At 42.1% G+C, this 18272-nt stretch overlaps 1 protein-coding gene across 10 annotated transcripts in view; it reads right to left on the reverse strand.

Moving 5' to 3' along the window:
• The window catches only part of GPM6B (glycoprotein M6B), a 106439-nt gene that overhangs the window by 12954 nt on the left and 75213 nt on the right, over positions 1–18272 (reverse strand). For 4 of the 10 annotated variants that reach the window (XM_054065711.1, XM_054065720.1, XM_009555961.2 and 1 more), the window contains exons 2-3: positions 12089–12208; positions 996–1182 (exon numbers count right to left, since the gene is read on the reverse strand). In XM_054065711.1, coding sequence (XP_053921686.1) covers positions 996–1182; positions 12089–12208 — 307 coding nt within the window. Of the gene's footprint in view, positions 1–995; positions 1183–12088; positions 12209–13840; positions 13887–18272 lie in introns of those variants that run through there. The other 6 variants (XM_054065751.1, XM_054065738.1, XM_054065759.1 and 3 more) reach the window with 3 other exon arrangements.

Below are 18272 nucleotides of genomic sequence, written 5' to 3' on the forward strand. Positions count from 1 at the left end.
AGGAAGCAGCAGGCAAGAGGCAAAACCCTGGTGCAGTCAGCATCCCAACACTTGTGCCCAGTCATTATAAAATGCAACTCAAGCAGAATTCCATACTGCCATCGGACAAAAGCCTTTTCAAAGCTGTCATCTCTTCTAACTTTGTGTCAACAGCAAACACTAAATCTATCCTCTTTCACATCAAAACAGTTGCCCCTTGTTCTGGTACTATAGGACCTATTAAAAAAATTGTCAACCTCATTCTTGTAGGCTTCCTTTAAGCACTGAAAGACCCCAGTAAGGTCTCCCTGAAGCCTTCTCTTCTCCAGGATGGACAAGCCCAACTCAGCCTTCTTCATAGGAAAGGTGTTCTATCCCTCTGATCATCTTTGTGGCTCTCCTCTGGACCCACTCTAACAGGTCCATGGCTTTCCTGTGCTGAGGACTCCAGAACTGAATGTAGTACTCCACGTGAGGTCTCATGAGAGCGGAGTAGAAGGGCAGAATTACCTCCCTTGACCAGCTGGTCACACTCTTCTGGGCCTGCAAGCACATATTGCTGGCTCATGTTGAGCTTCTCATCCATCAGGGCTACTCTCAATCCATTCCCCATCCAGCCTACATTTGTGTTTGGGATTGCCCCAATGCAGGTGCAGGACCTTGGTGAACTTCACAAAATGCACAAAGGCCCACCTCTCAAGCCTGTCAAGGTCCCTTTGGATGGTACCCCTTTCCTCATGCATATGAACCACAGCACTCAGTTTGGTGTCATCTGCAAACCTGCAGAGGGTGCAGGTGCATATGATGAAGATATTAAACAGTATTGGTCTTAATAAAAACAAGTTGAGAAGAATACACACCCTGGTTCTTTGTGTTTAAACACCAAAAAAACACCAAGTGCCGTTGGACAGAGAAGCAGCTCGATACTCAGGGATGGAGACTGAGGTTTGAATCCATCTCTGCTCATTTAGCATGAGGCAGTTAGGAGGAGCAAAGGAAATGGGAGGCATACTTACACTTCACTCAGCAAAGCATGGTCACTGGCAGTCGTGGAGAAGTGCTGCTCCAGGATAGACACCGTTCCTGTAAGCGCCACATGGCCACAGCCACAAAACAACGCTACCCCCGAGAAGCAAAGAATGGTTGCCACGAGCGAAGCATATGGCACTCCTCCTAGGCACTTAATGCAACATTCAAAGCAACCTAAGCAGAAGAAAGAAAGCAAAAGAAACGTTATGAGCAAAAAGCAAATTATAAGGAAAAGAATATCTGTCCTTCACTTGGCAAAAGCCACAAGGACTGAAAGGCCCAAGCATTGACATACTAAGCAAAAATCTATAGGTGGTGCAAGACAGCATCACCCTCTAAAGCAGTGACCTACAGATCTGTTGGTATGGACTCAAAGCCCAGAAAGTGGGCTGAGTGCTTCTGTCTTTATAGGATCAAGAGGAGATCGATGAGACAGCCTATAAAATGGAAAAAGAAAAAAAATCACTTGTCTAAAGTCATCCATTGCGATTCAGCTGCTCATACAGAGCTCACCGCGTTTCATCATTACTAATGGCTGGAGCACCAGCTATGCTGGCACCATTCAGGAAGCCCGAGAAGCAAATACTCAAGACAATGAAGCCTTTTGGAAAAGTAAAAGACAATTTACACTTTCATTGGAAGAGGAATACATTCAGGTCTGCAAAATCTAATTACTCTACACTCTCCCATTGCTCCTGAGCATCTTTTTTTGTATAAATCCATATAAGGTTATAGGAATACAGATATTTTAACAAGAGAAAAGTTGAATGGGGGCCAAAGAGTGGTAATTTTTTTCGAGGGCAATGAGATGAACCTGACCTGAGATGAATTGACCAGAGACAATACATTTCCAGCTTTATAGGATGCACTGGATTTACAGTGATCCCTCAATAGCCTGCAGTAGCATAATCATAGTTTTAATGAAATGTACCATTTAAGCAGCCCGACTTAACAAGACACCCCTCAGAACTGCTGCTCTACAAACCCTGTAATAAGGCGGTTGCAGCTGAACTGCCAGGTTCCTCCTGACCATGTGGCCAGAAAACCCATCTGCTTGCAGAGCTGGGAAATGCAAATCGGAAACAAACACAGCTTTTAACTGCGCCATAATGGTAATGGCAATCCATACCAATTCATTACTTCAGGGTGATGGCATTAAGCTGTCTCCATTAATGTGCATTTCATACAACTGCGCAAAACACAAGCCATTAAGCCAACGCTTAATGGAGCAACCAACATTGCATGTCGCAGGAACAGCCCACTGCTTCTATGGGAAGGCGTTAAATGGACAAAGCATTTGAAGGCAGGGAGACAGCTGGCGAGTACGTACATCACATCTTCTCACCCCCAAAACTCCTTGTGATGATCAGCAAGTCTCCATCCGTCAAACGAGGCAAGTTTATTTTTATCATCCTCCATTTCCCACTACTGAACAAGTTGCAAAGCAGGCACCTCCATGAAACACTGGGGAATAATATGCATCCCATAACTGAAAGCTTTCCCATTTCCTAAGCGGGAAACTCTCTGTTTAGTGAGTCACTAGGAAGTGTCCTACTCAGGCTTGAGCAGCTATCAGCACCAAAAGTGACTTATGAAATGCCACTTTGCTAACTGCAGAAAAGATTTAATTGTACAGAAACAAGCCTGGAAAGCTTTTATAGTCAAGCCCACAGCTGGAGTCTGCTCAGTAGGAACTGTCTTCATGACAAAAACACTGCCAAATGAACAAACACTGCAGCTTAGCAGTGACAGGGCAAACAAAATCCAAATACACCCTATCAGAGGAAATCATCTCTGTTTTTTGTTTTATCACAGAGGTCCAGAGTCGAGTTCAGACACCAGACGTCGCAGAGCAATTCTCTGCTTTGGGAAATCTGCCTGAGCACAGCTCACAAGCCAATGCAATGGCAGTTGTACGTGTGAGGCTGGCTCGCCTCCGCAGCATCTGCTCCTGGGTCAGGCCCAAACCTCTGAGAGTTAATCCAAGAAACGCTTACACCTGGTGCAGGATTAGCAGTGAAGGATTACTGAAGAGTAACCATGCTCCAATCCAACAGACAATGCTCAACACACGTGTGGTCAAAGCCCAGCACAAAACAAATGCCCTTTCGGGCTGCATTCCTAAAGGAGAAGGTGACTAAACACTAGATCATTGCTTGGTGAGGAGGAGGTTGATCACCTAATCATGTGGATCCACAGATTGCTTTGCAGAAGGATACTTTCAGAGACAGGAAATAGAACTAGCTGGAAGCAAAGAGACTGACAAGGTTTGAAAGAAAAGCTGCCAGTTCCAAAAAATGGGGGCAGCCTGCTTGACAAAACCAGATCGGTGTAGACCTGGGACTGATGATTAACTCCCTCAACTACATACCTGTCCTCCCAGTACACCACGCTACATAGCCAGCTTTCCAGGCCACCAGCAGAACATTTGCCCTGGAGAGCTTGTCAGATCCCTTATCTGAACACACGGCAGTACCTTCCACTAACCCACAGACCCTCAACACAAGCCAACAGTGGCAAACCCTCTCTCAACTTCCAGCAAGTGGCAGCCATACATAGCATCTTTGTGGCCATACTCTTTATGTCTTCCTCTACAGTGCAAGGAAAAAAGGCATCTCAATATTTGAGTGGCCTTCATCATATCAGGGCAGACCACAGCCAAGAGACGCCCTAAAAGGCATCTAAAGCCAACCACACTGTTTTGGGTAAGGCAGAGAAAACTGCCTAGATGTGTAACTGCAGAAACTACTAACCTTCACACCAAGACAAAAATAGAGAGGGAAATAGCATGCTGCCAGCTTGCAAGCACAAGAAGCATCCCAAAACAGCATGTTTAGAAGAGACAGCATCCATCTATACATAGTCATTCTGCATCCAAGTTGACAGCAGAGCTGCACAGCCTCCTGCCAGGGGGTAACTAACTGTGGGACACAACCTGATCACAGTGCTGGGACTGAGAGACAACCCCCTGCCCTGAGATCCCACTGTGAATGCTCTTTAGGACCAGCTTAAATGCCTAGCCTGAGCAATATAGCTCGTTTTATAATTTTATTCAAAAACAAGCCTAAACCAGTACTGTCAAAGGCAGCTTTCAAAACCAGCTAAAATTTGAGGCTCATCGAGCATTAAGATATGCTTAACAAACTTCCCAAACAAGCACTGAAGCAAATCAGAAGATTTCTGAAAAAAAATGAAAGCTTCCCAGGAAACCTGCTTTAGTCTCTCTGTAACCTCAAGTCAAGAAGTACCTTCCTACAGTATGACTGAAAACCCACGATAAAGTTTGTTCAGTTCATGTTCATAAAATAGCTTGCTAACATATTGATGACAACTGCAGGCTGAAGGCCTGTGAACTCAAAGGGACAAAAATAAGTAGTATTAAAATAAATTTAGTTCCAATTTGCCAGTAGTTTTTGCTTTCCATATGGCCAACACGCTGAACTTTTCAGCTATATATCCACTTCCAACGTAACAGTGCAAAACGATTTAAATATGAAACTGTACAGCACAAACACACATCACTGCTTCTCTCTTTTCAATGGCCATTTTGTGCAAAGCATCACTGGAACCTTTTGTGCAACTCAGCAGAATAAAAACATTTTTTGTCCTCAGGCTGGCGAGCAGCAGTTGCCATGGAGGCAGGTTAATAACAGCCCAATGATTTGCCCAGAGCTGCCTGTGATCTTGGCTTCAGATTTAACACACTCTCAGAAGGAGGCCAGCTAAAACAAGGACTGAGATTATTCTCCAGGGAATGAATGCTATTAAACACACACACACACACAAATATTCTTGCTAAAGGACAAAAATAAAGAGGAGAGAAAAAAACAGGAACCAGCTATTCTTTTAATCTCCTGGAAACCAACAGTCACAGGAAATTGGTAAAGGATGAACCTACATATGTACACAAATCGGCAATTGGTTGCTTAATGTATGAAGAACACTAATACAATCCACCCAGCAGCATACATGGTACTGCATATATGCAGGGGCTTAGCCATTCAATTTCCCATGTCAAATGGCAATTGTGTTGCTAAACCTTCTTTGGTACTTTAAGTAGGGCTTTAAGATTTAAACTCAGAAAAGCAAGGTAATGCAGAATTAAAGGAAAGTGGTCTTGAAAAAAAAAACAGAAAAAAAAAAAGGGGCAAGTCGCAGACTCTTAACTCATGCTACTAAGCTCAAGACGGAGTAGAAGGACAAAATCTGTGCTTTGGATATGACAAAAGACAATACATTGGGATCAGGCAGCTGTCTTAGTATTCCCAGGGCTTGCTCTAGGAAGATCAGACATCGGCTCTTGAAGCCCAGATTCAAAAAACTGAGACAGACACATGTTCACAAAGCGATCCCTGAAAGAACCATGGAAAACATGATGTAAGAGTAGAGTGTCCACAACTGGACAGATAACCAGTTGGTCCTCTAATGTCCCAAAATCCTCCTAGGTTGAACTAGTGCCTCAGTGTATCTCCGGTACGAACCATTGATCCCATTTTCAAGGTCACTAAGGAACAAAAAAAACTAAGGAAACAAAGAAAACTTGAAAGGGGGTTTGAAAAGCTTTCCATTTCAGAGAGCTAAACCTCCAGGCTCCCATGGCTGTTTTCTGATTTACTTCCCACTCTCTCTTCCTTAGAAGTTTCATCTGTCTTGCTGTTCTGAAAGATGAATCAATGGGAACCATTTTTTTTCCTCAACACTTACTTCCTGTAATTTTGTAATGCATTTTTAGAAATCCTGGTATGTTGGACACATGGTAGAAATTACACTGTGTGTTCCCCACAGAACCACAATCTCTGTTGGCTTCAGCACCACAGCTCAGGCACTACGTGTGGAGGAACTACCTTAACAAAAAGAAGGTTGCAAGAAACTCAAGGGGAAAAAAAAGCAATAGATATCATCTTAAATGGAGCCATGGCATGTAAATCAGGCTCATTAAATATCCATGAGAGTCTAGTGTTGGGAGCATTACTCCCAATTCACAAAGAAATATAAGAGAACTCAATCCTCTACATTCACCTCCTGTTTCCCCAGTGCTGAATATTATCCAATACTAAGCATGTATAGTATCACCAGATTCGTAAACCACCATGGATCCTTGTCAGAGAATGAACTTTTTGTCAATGAAAGCAAACGCCAATGTTATTTTCTGCCACTTACTGTATTTTTCAAAATCTCCATTCTGAAAAGCTTATGCATGGTAGGATGTACATTTTCACACCTTACAGCAAGATTGACAGCTACAGGGAAAGCAGTGAGAGATGCTGGAATACACTAATACCCCAGAAGCATAAAAATGGAACTCACCTCCTTCTTCCCTGTGTGAGAATAAGCCAGTACCTGGCAGTATGATAACTTTACCTCTCACACCTGTCACCCACATGATCAGCCAAGGGTCAGTGGCAACAGTAGAATAAGATATAATATTTAATCTTACAAGGGTAAGATTTAAACCTCGTGACAAATTCTCTCCACACTTTAATAGGGACACTAAAATAAAGAGTTTTTGTGTTAAATCACTTGGAAGTCTTTGTTGAAGCTCTATCCTTACCTATTCCTGTTCACCTTAAATTCTTCTGATTTACAAAACATGACAAAAAGCTAAAAGCTGTTACTAATTACAATAAATGCTTGTTCGCCACACGTTTGGATTAAGTACATTAAACGAGTGATGGGCTCAAATAGAGAAAATCCTTTATCTTCCTCCCACAAAGCTCTTAAACCTCTTCCACAGAAAAATTCCTCTCAAGTTCAACATTTCCTAATTTTGCCTTTCTGTCCTCTGTGAATCAGAAGGTGTGAAATTGTTACATTGAAAATCAACCCTTCATGAGAGCTAGAAAACTTAGCACAAGGGTACTTTAGTCTAGCCAGATCGATAATCTTTCCCTTGCATTCACATCCCCCTCTTCCAGAGTTGTAAATCAATAAAGAGTTCTTCAATCCAGCATAGCATCTGTAACAAAGAAGCCGTGACCTTGGGAGACCACAGCCATCAGGGCTGCCACAAAGAATCAGGCCTGAAATCAAGCAAAACCACCACTCTCATCCTCCACAGCAGCTAGCACAAGATGCTTCAGCCAAGTGAAACACACTGAGATCTGGGGTAGTCTGATCCATGCAGTAAATCTCATCCCACCCTGTACTATTAAAGAGCTACTAAAAGAACAAGTAGCTCCTTTCAGGAGATTATCAGCATTAATTGCAACTTCTCCAGATATTCTTAATACATATACATTTGATTTCAGCACTGACATACAGCTAATTCCCCACTTCTGAGAAGGAATCTGTTCTCTGTTAATGGTTTTAAGTCTTAAAACTTCATTAGATGTTTCCACATTCTTGTGTAGCAGAGAACTAAAAAACCTTCTTCATGCTTTCTGTGCTGGAATCTCCTATGCAGAGAAACCAGGAGAACTGGTGCACACTAAGAACAAGATTCTCACTGCCTGGAAGCACCACTAGCAGACTGCTTTTTAAATACACAAAGCACCAAGTATCTCTGTGGTACTGCATAAGTGATGATAACAAGCTGCTCCTGAACACTCAGGCAAATATACAGTAAGCGGAGGTTTAAAATCAAGCACATTTTTTCTAACATGATTACTAAAAATGAAACCTAAACACCCTTGCAGAGGTTATCAATGTTCATCAACAGTGAAAGCTGAAGTTTTTTCCATTCCCTAAAGAAAACATGATGTTAACACTGAAGAAAAGGCTGTTTTATCAAGGCAGGATTTGTCTCTTCTGGATGTTGTTAAATGACCCACAGAAGCCTAAGAACAGATGGCAGTAAACATATCCCCTTTTTTTCTTCCAATCTCAGGCCCAAACCAGCACTTCTTAAAGAAAAAAAATTAGCATTCCTACTGCAGGAATCAAACCTGTTTCATCTGAGGACAGATGATCTGAATGGTCTTTTATAGGCCTTATCTAATTTATCTTCAAATTTATTGAAATACACGCACTCCCCAATTATATCATTCACAGCCTCTGTAAGGCTCATTAAGCTCACAGGTGTTCGGAAAGCATCTTTTTCAAACAGTGCATTCTACAAACCATGAATCACTACATCCATGCTCATTGCAAGCGCCCATCCCAAGTGTTTGCAGTGTGAGAGCAAGAACACAAACCTGCATGGGAAGAACGCTGCTGCCTCATAAGACTGTGGGACAAGAGAATTGTCCAGCTTCATTGATTTTGAATAAACGTCAGGCAAAACTTTATCTTAACTTATGTTAACATAACACTTGTAGTGATAGGACTAGAGGGAATAGATATAAACTGCAGAGGGGGAGATTTAGACTGGACATTAGGAAGAATTTCTTCACCATGAGTGGTGAGGCACTGAAATAGGTTGCCCAAGGAAGCTGTGGCTGCCCCACCCCTGGAGGTGTTCAAGGCCAGGTTGGACGGGGCCTTGGGCAGCCTGATCTGGTGGGATGTCCCAGTCCATGGCAGGAGGGTTGGGACTAGATGATCTTTAAGGTCCCTTCCAACCCAAACTATTCTATGATTCTATGTCTTCTCTGTGTTACTTTTGGCCTACAAAACACTGGAAACTACAGCAGAAGAAAAATACCACTTATACTTTGGGAAAGGCCTTACTTCAAAGAGGATTATATAAGGATCCTTGAGTATGGGTATTTTTTAGCTGTAAGCTACTTCTGCAGAAAAATATTAAGTTGGTGATTTAAAAAGACCTCTTGCATAAAGGACAGCTCCATCAGTATTGATATAAGCTTTGGTATTAATCCTTCTGGAGACTCGTTCTAGTGTTTTACTCTCCAAAGCAACCTTTGGGACTTTTGCACAGCCTAAGGAATGGGGAAGGGCTCATTGACACAAAGAGCTCAAATTGCAAACACGCACCATAAGCAAGGGCAGCCTCTGGTCCAAACTGTGGCTGTAACTCTCAGCTGACACATCAACAACTCACTGCTCAATATGCATTAAGACATTCCTCCTTTCTGCCCCTCACCTCCCTAATTTTTGGCTTCTTGGATAAGCGATCAGTTTCTCCAAGGTCAACGTGCAAGAACTTGGGCTTCAGCAGGTTCCAGTCCATGTGGTTATTTTGGACAAAGTCAAGCCAAAGAGACAAATAAAGTGATGGGCAGACTGCCAAAGATACTAAAATGCCTGAAGGACTAGACGAGCTCAGTAGGGGAGGTCCAAAAGCACCTAAGGACTTCAGTGCCATGGGTTACTTCAAGCAGTTCTGCGATACCTTCTGTAAGAACTTCTGAGACTCCTTAACTCAGATCCACCTGTACCTGGCTGACACCACTTTAAAAGCTAACTTTACTTAATCAAAGGTGAGCATCTTACCTGGAAGGCTGGAGTTGAGTCTCTTAGCTCCACCCTTCTGGCAGCTGTAACTCATCTCACTCTCCATCAGCTTTCAGCACTCAGAGCAAAACCTTTGTCACACTGGATTTCAGCAACCACTACAGAGGGCTTCCCCAGCTGACTCCTCCCTAGCTACAAAGAAGCAAACAGAAACACAACCTCTCTCCCTAGTGCTGAGACAAAACCAGTGTGTGGGGGTATTTCAGCAGATCTATGACTGGGAAGGTAATTCTCCATTTCAGAGATTACTAAAGCTGCTAAGATCATATCAGATGTTTACCTAATGATGGGACTAGAGAAGTGGTAAAAACCTGACTGCAGAAGTACTTTTCCCCGAAACAGTTTTCACTTAGTATTTCTCCAACTGAGTCCCCACCACACCATTTGCAAAATTCAAGCTTGCTTCAGAAAGGGAGCAGGCTGTTTTAAGTTAAATACTCCATATTCGCATGCCCTTATACACTCAGAAGGCAGCTGAAACGCCTCCCAGCATCTGGGCAAAGCAAGTTAAGGAAAAAAAAAAAAGATTCCCATAAAGCAAACAACCACCCACCCAGCCTGGAAGAATGCCTACAGCTTAAGCTCATGTTAAACAACCATTTCTAAGTTTCTCTTGCTAAAGAAAAAGATGGTACTTTGCTTCCTGGGGAAAAAAAAGAAAATGTTTTAGGCAGTTTGAAAGGCTCATTAAGCTGGCAGGTGTTCTGGGGATGTCTTGGCTCCAGCACTATACTGACTCTTCCCTTATTGCTCAAGTGGCAGATTAAAGCTTTAAGATGGAGAAGGGAGATCATGGAGACACTGGAGAAGAGGTGGATGCCTCAAGGACTGCCACAGAGATGCTCTCCTAGTGATGTCCATTCAGATGCCATCAGAGGAGGTAGAGTAGAAACGTCCACTCTGCAAAGCCACCATAGAAATAATATGGCTTGTCAAAGAAACAGTTTATCTCAGATAGTAGCCAACGCAACCCAGCAGTGGGGAGCTGTATGCCAGTACCAAAGGGAGGTGGTGTATTAAAGCTGTGACTTGTGTTGTGACTGAAGTGACCTTTTTCCTTCCAATCTAAGGGAAAGGATCAAAGACCAATATTTTCAATGTGGCTAACCCATCACTGGCAAATTACTCTTACTCAAGACGTGTTCAGAGCAGTTTCATTGCTGCCTAGAAACCTTTTAATTTCTTTAAGTGCAGCCATTTAAAGCACCTTCCCTTGAATTGGCATTTCAGGGCTTGGTTGGTGGGCGATTTTTCCGCACCCCATCAGCAAGAACACTTTCATCTTCAACTTCTCCACAACAGGCACCATATTTACCTGCATGTTATTTCAAGAGGCTTCCCAAGGCAGCTTGTATAGGGTTCAGTTGCCTAAACAAGGGCTTCTAGCAGCATTTTAGGTGCCAGACTCCCAGCTGCTGTGACAGAAGGCTGTGCGTCTCCTCTGCGCCCTGGCTCATCTGTGCCAGCATATACGTATGTGCCTCATCACTGGAGACAGCTGGCAGGGCAGAAGACCCCAGTAACCAGGCACCTGGCCTGTTCCCTCCGTGCTCTCCTTCACAGGAAGGCAGTGTCCATAACCTGTCACTCCTTCCTGAAGCATTTCTTCCTCATACAAAATATCCCACATGCAAGGACCTGAAGTTTTGGAAGGTCTTCTGGCAGCACTGACTCTGTCACCCAGGTCATTTATCATAAATTATGGCCAAAATTAATATTGATATTGCAGATGTAAATCATGATTTGCAACCAAAGTATTTGTAAAAAAAAAAAACAACAAAAAACCATTCTGAAATACATAAACATTTTATTCCTAAAGAACAAATGTGTGAAAATATAATGGAAAAGGGAAGGATTAGGCAGCAAGCTTTGGTGAATATTTCCCTGCAGTAACTGTAAAAGTCTCTGATGCGGAGGCAGGCATCTCCAGCAAACAAGCTGTCAAGCAGGCTTCAGTCAATCAGCTCCATAAAGAGAAGAGGATTGCTGGATCGAGCTAGCTGCAAATGCTATCTGTGAGCATGTATATCATTCACTGTGTTAACCCTCAATCAGACTGGAATTTTCCAATGCAATCAATCATGTGCTCAATTTCAGATGCCTTTCTGAGATGCTTCAAAACTAAATTTGCCACTAACTCTTAAAATGAAGCTTCAGAAAAGCAAAGTAGGATCTTTTTGAGGTCTCAAGCCAGATACTGAAAGGATAGACATATGGAATCGCCAAATCATTTTTAAAGCCTTAAATGAAATCCTCCTTTTGATTCTGATGTGCACACTTAACGGGTTCTAGCAAGAGAAAAATGCAAACAAAACCACGGAATATCATCTAGGAAGCATATTGCAAGAGACAAATAAATCAGATGTGCTGTCACTGCTTTAGTGTCAATTACTGCATTTGTGGCTGATGCGTCTGACAGATTCACCTGCATTCAAAACACACATCCTAAACTGTCTCATCTGTAAACAGTTTTGAAGCCATCGGGCAGCACAGTTAAAAGGGAGGTCTTCCTCACCACGCATTATTTTCTTTCAAGCATTAACAACCAAATTTAAATTTACATGAAGTATTCGTGTGAAAGAAGTAGACTCCTTACAGCCTGAACAAACGAAACAAGAAAAATAGAAGAACATTTATCTTAAATTGTTAGGACTAGTGCAAAGCATTAGGTTCATGCTACTACCATTTCTGAACTCTCCATTTCCCTTTCACCCAGCCCTTTATTTACCTTGAATCCCCAAAGGACTAATATTGCCTCTCAATGCTGGCACATGGTGGTACCGGTGTGGCCTTGAACTGCTGTACATCCAGTGGTACCTGCCAATTTCCATTTCTGGTCTGGTGATCACTGCCAATTTTAGGTGGTAAAAAGTCAGTGTCACCAGCAAGTTTTAGTTCAGTACTTTCAGTCATTTAATTTTCAAAGTAAGAGCCCAGAAAAACATGTTGTAGTTTTAGAACTGAAACAAACCAAGGGAAGGGGTGGGAGGGACAATCAACAGGGAAATGCTCACCAGGTGTTAAAGAAGGCTGAATAGCTAAAACTCCACCTAGGATCTGAATTAAACACGTAAGGAGTGACTTTTCCTTCCCACCACCCACTGTCATGTCTCCCTCTCTTATCCATGGCAAAGAGCTCTGCTCACAAAGTAAAGAAAGATGAAGTAATGGAAAACCACGTTACCTGTTTTCTAAAAGACCCTAAATATGTCAAAGAAAATGGTTATTATCATACATAGATGTAAGGCAAACACAGCAGTTTGCTCCATTACTTGCTTACACTAAAAATAAAAAAAAAGTCATGGGCTTTTTCTCACAACAGCTCTGCTCATGTCCAGAAATCTGGACTGAGTATGTCAAAACAGGCTTATTCCATGTTTAAAATGAATGAAAACAATTATCCTTCTCCTCATCTTTTCAGAGGACATGCGAAGCTCAGCAACCAGATCCCACGCACAGTAACACGCCTGACCCACTTGCACACTCATCACACGCTCACGGCACAGATTTCTGAGCCCCCTGAAAGATGCCACTGGCGAAACAACATCAAACCACTTCTGAACCTCCATCTCCCCCCTCGGCACGGCTATGGCTTTGCCAGCCCGCTAGGGTGAGGCAGATGGAGCTTTATTCAACATGTACCACTCTACAGGGGCTGAATGAAAAAGGAACCATCCTCTAGCCAAAATAAATCCAACTTAAGCAGTATTTTGGCAGGTGGGGGCTGTGAAGGTTACAACGCTGAAAATCGATCCACCACAGACTAGATCAGAAACAAATCTGAGGGGGCAGGGGGAATAGGAACACCATAAATTTCTGGCTTGGAAGTTCCTGGTCCTGGTCCCTCTCTCATGTGGTTTTGCTGCTGGTGCAATGAGGAGTTTGGCACAGCTATATTTACATGTGAGAAAAAAATCTTGGCGTCAAATCCAAATGTTGGATCTAGAGATTTGAAACAAGAACTTTTTCGTCTCCTACACTGGCAAATGAACTCCAATACTAAAACAGTCTTTTGCATTTGGGATGCAAACCGAGTTACCAATGGCTCTCAAAACCATACTCTGCAACTTGGTATTTCTGCCCTCTATGACTCACTCAGCAACCAGCAAGCAGGTATCAGGTAGTATATTTTTTCTAACAGATGTTACTCCCTTTTGTACAGCTTACCCTTCCTTTTAGGAAAGGCAAATTCCACATCTTATGAGCATAATGAAATTCAAAATACACCAAAAGTATTGTTCCAAAATGACTGCAGGCTCAGGATGGTATCATCCCCTTCTGCTTACACAGGAACAATCCTGTTTATGAGATCACAAGGAACACCGTAATAATTGAATTGGATACAAAATGGAAAATAACAGAGTTCATTGCCAGTACTGCATATGGTCTCCCCCCTCCCTCCTAAGTGCTCTCTGCTTTTTTGAATCTACTTACTGGACATTGGTAACAGGTTCTGATTTAATAATAAATTAAAAACTACCAGCCACGAAGACTTCTGGGAAGTAAAACATTCTTCATTTGCATTGCAGCAGGCTCTAGACCAAGCCCTTGGCACCAAAAGAATTTTATCCTACTGGACCTGAACCCGCAATTTGAGATTTCTCCTGTAGTAGCTATAAAATCCACTTGGTGAGAGCAGCAGGGCAGGCAGCTGGCTTTCTCCCTTAGCCTGGGGGGAAACTGGTGAAGTCATTGCTGTCTGCTGTGAGCAAACATCAAACCCTGAATTGCGGAGACAGCACGTAAAACTTGTAGCATCATTTCTGTAAGTGAAAATATTCTACGAAGTTGGGCTTTTCTAATTGGCAATTTCTGGATTTGCAATGAGAGGGCTCCCTTTACTAGGAGCCGGTTCAAACTCCATAAAGAATCTCAGTTTTTCCACTGATCTGGAATGGGCCACTTAACAATGGCCCTTACTGCATGCCTTATGTGACTTCTGAAGTTGAAGAGTTATCTTTCGGTGACTTCCCTAGGACCAACTTGGGTCCACCCATGCAAAAATCACCACCAGGTCAAAAGCCTCACAGGATTCAATGGCATAACAACAACTGCACACAGCATATATAAACTAGAATTTAACTCTGTGCCCCTAATAATTAGGAAAGGAAACAGGTGTAAATTTCTTCCTTATCTCTTGCTTTTTGAGGAACTAACTACACAAACTGCATTCCCAGGTGTAGCTTACAATGCCCTCCATGCACAGCCAGGCTCATGCAGCTCAAGGCCTCCCGTCTCAATCAGGTCATACTCAATCCTGCACGGATGCAGCAGCTACAGAGCTGATGTTTTCATGTCATATCACACAGGCACGCTGATGGTGATTGTGGTGTTCAATATTCATATGGGATGAATTATCTTGCATGCCTGTAATAGAATTCCTAGTGCTCAACATCCCCATGCTTGCTGCATTTAACATATGGTTTTAGAGGAAACAAACAGTTAGACATTCATCTGCTGCAGTTGAGGAAGCAGTCCATGGGAGCAAAGAGAAGGCTGTCATTCCGTCGCTTATGATCTGACAATCTGGTGATAAATATTGTACATTAGGAGCAAGGCTGGCCAGGAAATGGGGAATGGTCAGAGTAACTGAAGGGGGCTTCGCCCATCCCTCTTCTCCCCCGTTTTTAGCCCCTTTGCTCTCGTTGCAGAGCCCATTGTGCGCACACAGTGCCATCTGTGGGGTTTTTTTTTTCTCATCTGTTACTATATCCTGTGGCACACATGTCTAGGTTTTCTGCTTTCATGAGGTCATACAGACCACCACGAGCACGTTCTCTGAGTGTTTTTCAGTCTCCTCCTATTTAGAAACCAAATCCTATTCATTAAAACCTAAATCACTAAGCCTGCCAAATTATTATCCCCAGAATATCGCGTGTCCCAGATTCTCCCTGGGCTGGACCTCTCTTTCTACAGTCATATTCTTCAGGGACTTAAAGCTGTTATTGTTTTCAAGGGAGCTGAAAGACCAATAAACTGCTTGAATCATGAAAAAATATGCAGCATACTAAAATCTTTGAACAGCTTGACAGCTCCGAAATCACCATGTGAGCCTAACATTAAGGAAGTAAGTTTGAATTTGTTGGCTAGTAATGATAATACATATATAAAATGACAATTTTTCCAATTTGCTGTAATGAAAAATATATCTGTATGTGCGACACATGAAAATGTTATAAGGTCACTCCATAAAAAGAAATTTGCTGAAAGCGAAATAAACTGCACATTAATTCACTCCTTTCTCACATCGCACTTCAACACCTCCATTTACACTGCTGCACATGGTTATACAGTTGTGTTTAAAAGAAGCATTTTCCTTCTATTTTTTACTAGCACATACTTGTCCATTTAGAGTTTAAAATCTGAAACATTGCTTCATATACCATGAAAATAATAATCAAATCTCAAAGCCACTCTTGAGCACGAGGTCTTCTTTCATCGAGAGTACATTAGTAGGGAAGAGCCAATTAAAAGGAACCTTGGGTACAGCTGCTCAGGCTGGTTTTTCATTATTCCTCAGCACAGCACATGCAATTTGAACATTATATGCATTCATACAAGGAAGCTATATCCCAATATAACAGCTTTCTTCTGTCCTCTCTTGTGTAGCTGGTGAATGCACCATTTCATCCACAGTTGAGTTTATTTTGTTTTGTTTTGTTTTTTTTAATTTTGAAACTTGGTAGTATTTCTCATAGTTAAATGAAAAGGGAAATTTCTTGTCTCTGTTAATATGTATCAGGATCTATATCCTTCACTGCTGATGTAAAACGGCATTTCGTTTTTCCTATTTATTCCACCTCAGTAAATCTGCCTGCCCAATCCTCACGTTTTGATTTAATTTAATGCCTGCAAGATAAACCCTGTCATTTGTAATAATTTGTAAACCTTCATCTTTAAAATGCATCCAATCTGTCCTGCAGCCCTGTAAAGTATCTGTTAAACATTTTGCTTCAGCTTGCTCATGGTGTTCTCCTCTGATAAGGGTTGCTGATACACAATACAAAGCTGACTTATTTCTTATCTCCATCAACATGGGTGTTGTTCCATTTCCAATTAAAAAAACTGGGGCAGCAGCCAGTCATGCGGGTGCAGAGAAACAAATGTCTGATAAACACTGAATCCATCAGCTGGGCAGTATCACTGCCTGAATCAGGCAGGGGATTCACAAAATAATTATTAAAGTATGAAAGTGGAATTAATATACAGTTTAGTGAACTTTAAAAACCTAAATGAGATCAATCATTTTCATTTATCAATCAGTGAATATTCATAAAGCACATTAGCTTGTGTAAATTGGCTCAGGTACACTGCAATCCAATATAACTGGCCATTTGCATTAGCCACAGGGATGAGGAAACACGGACCAGTACCTATAAGACACCATCATTCAGATTTGACTGTATTAGGTGCTTGAACTGAAAACAGATCTTCCTGCTCACCCCAAATGTTTGGGCAGCATTCTGCAGCCCTGTTCTCCTCCAGAGTACAAGGAGCTCTCTATGTTGGGTCCTAACCCAACTTCCAAGTATTGTTTCTATACAATTACAGTGCATCACTGAGGAGATTCTTGCATTAAAAGACACAACCCAGAAACTTGTAGCTTAAAATTCTGGTAAAGGAAAGTACAAATTGCTAATAGATAAGTGCAGATATCTTCCTCAGAATTTGGCAGTGCCAAGCATAATTTGTGTGAACCTTGATGCCTACAGTGAAAAACGCTCACGACCTTCTCCTGCTCTGTCTCAGCAACAGCAACGTCCCCACAACCCCTTCAGATACTCGTTTGTCTTCCTGGACTTTGCAGTTCATTTCTGGAAGGAAGAGTAAAACGACTTTCTGATAGTGCTTCAACTGCTTCAAGCTGTGGTGGCTGCCTCATCATCACTGGATCTAGGGCATCTCAAAAAGAACAGCCATTACACTAAGTCCAGGTGGGATCTTGGAGGAAGAAGAGAATGTTGGAAGCTTGAGAATCATGTAAGGCATAGCAAGAAGAAAATCCCACCCAGACAGCAAATTAACACATCTGCCTAGGGGTCAGCTTTTATACCCCAAACTGAGGCAGCCGTGTTTTCCTGGAAGTTTCTTCACACAGAGAAAAAGCTCATTTTTCTCCATGAGAGCTGCTGCTGAAAGAGCCCTTTGGAACAATCCTGCCATTTCAGAGGTAGCTGATGCCTGCTGAGCCCATCTAAAAACCCAACTGGGCTCAGTGGTCTTAGCATTTTGGAAAACCCGTCACCTCCAACCAAATATGCCTCCTCCATCACTGCTTCATGGCAGTAACTTTGCATGGGTATCTGGGCTATTTATTTTGCTACTGAAACTAGGAGTAGAATTGTTTCAGCTTTATGCATTTTATTTCATGTGAAACGTATTGGTAACTTAAGTGAATAGAAATAAGAAGCGTAATGTGAAAGATCATGTGTAACTTTCAGAAACTAAGGAATTGGCAAGAACAAAGCCTCGAAGTGTTTACATACACATACCTATGTAACAGATCCGAAGTATAAAATTGTCACAGAAAACCAAGGAAATAGTGGTGAAATTAAGATAGGAAGTTCCCCTGCTTGCGTCCTATGAAAGCAACAGATCAACCACCTTGACTTGGTAACAGATTGACCGTTCTACATGTTGTGCTTTCAACCTTGCCAAAATAAAAGGGAAACCATAAACTCATCATAAACACACTCAGCAACACATGTCATTTCGCACAGCTGCTAATGCATACAGATAACTTTCTTTGAGGTTTATTGTACATGAATTTCTTTTAAACTAATAGAATTTATCAATCAGAAGGAAAAAAATTGCTCTAATTTTTGAATAATGATCTATGCATTCAAGGTGGTTCTATAGTCAAGGTATTTAGGACATTCTGTACATTAATTACTCAAAATCTACAGTGAGGT

The sequence above is a fragment of the Cuculus canorus genome, chromosome 1 (genome assembly GCF_017976375.1).
Source record: "Cuculus canorus isolate bCucCan1 chromosome 1, bCucCan1.pri, whole genome shotgun sequence".
In the NCBI taxonomy this organism is placed as follows: Eukaryota; Metazoa; Chordata; class Aves; order Cuculiformes; family Cuculidae; genus Cuculus; species Cuculus canorus.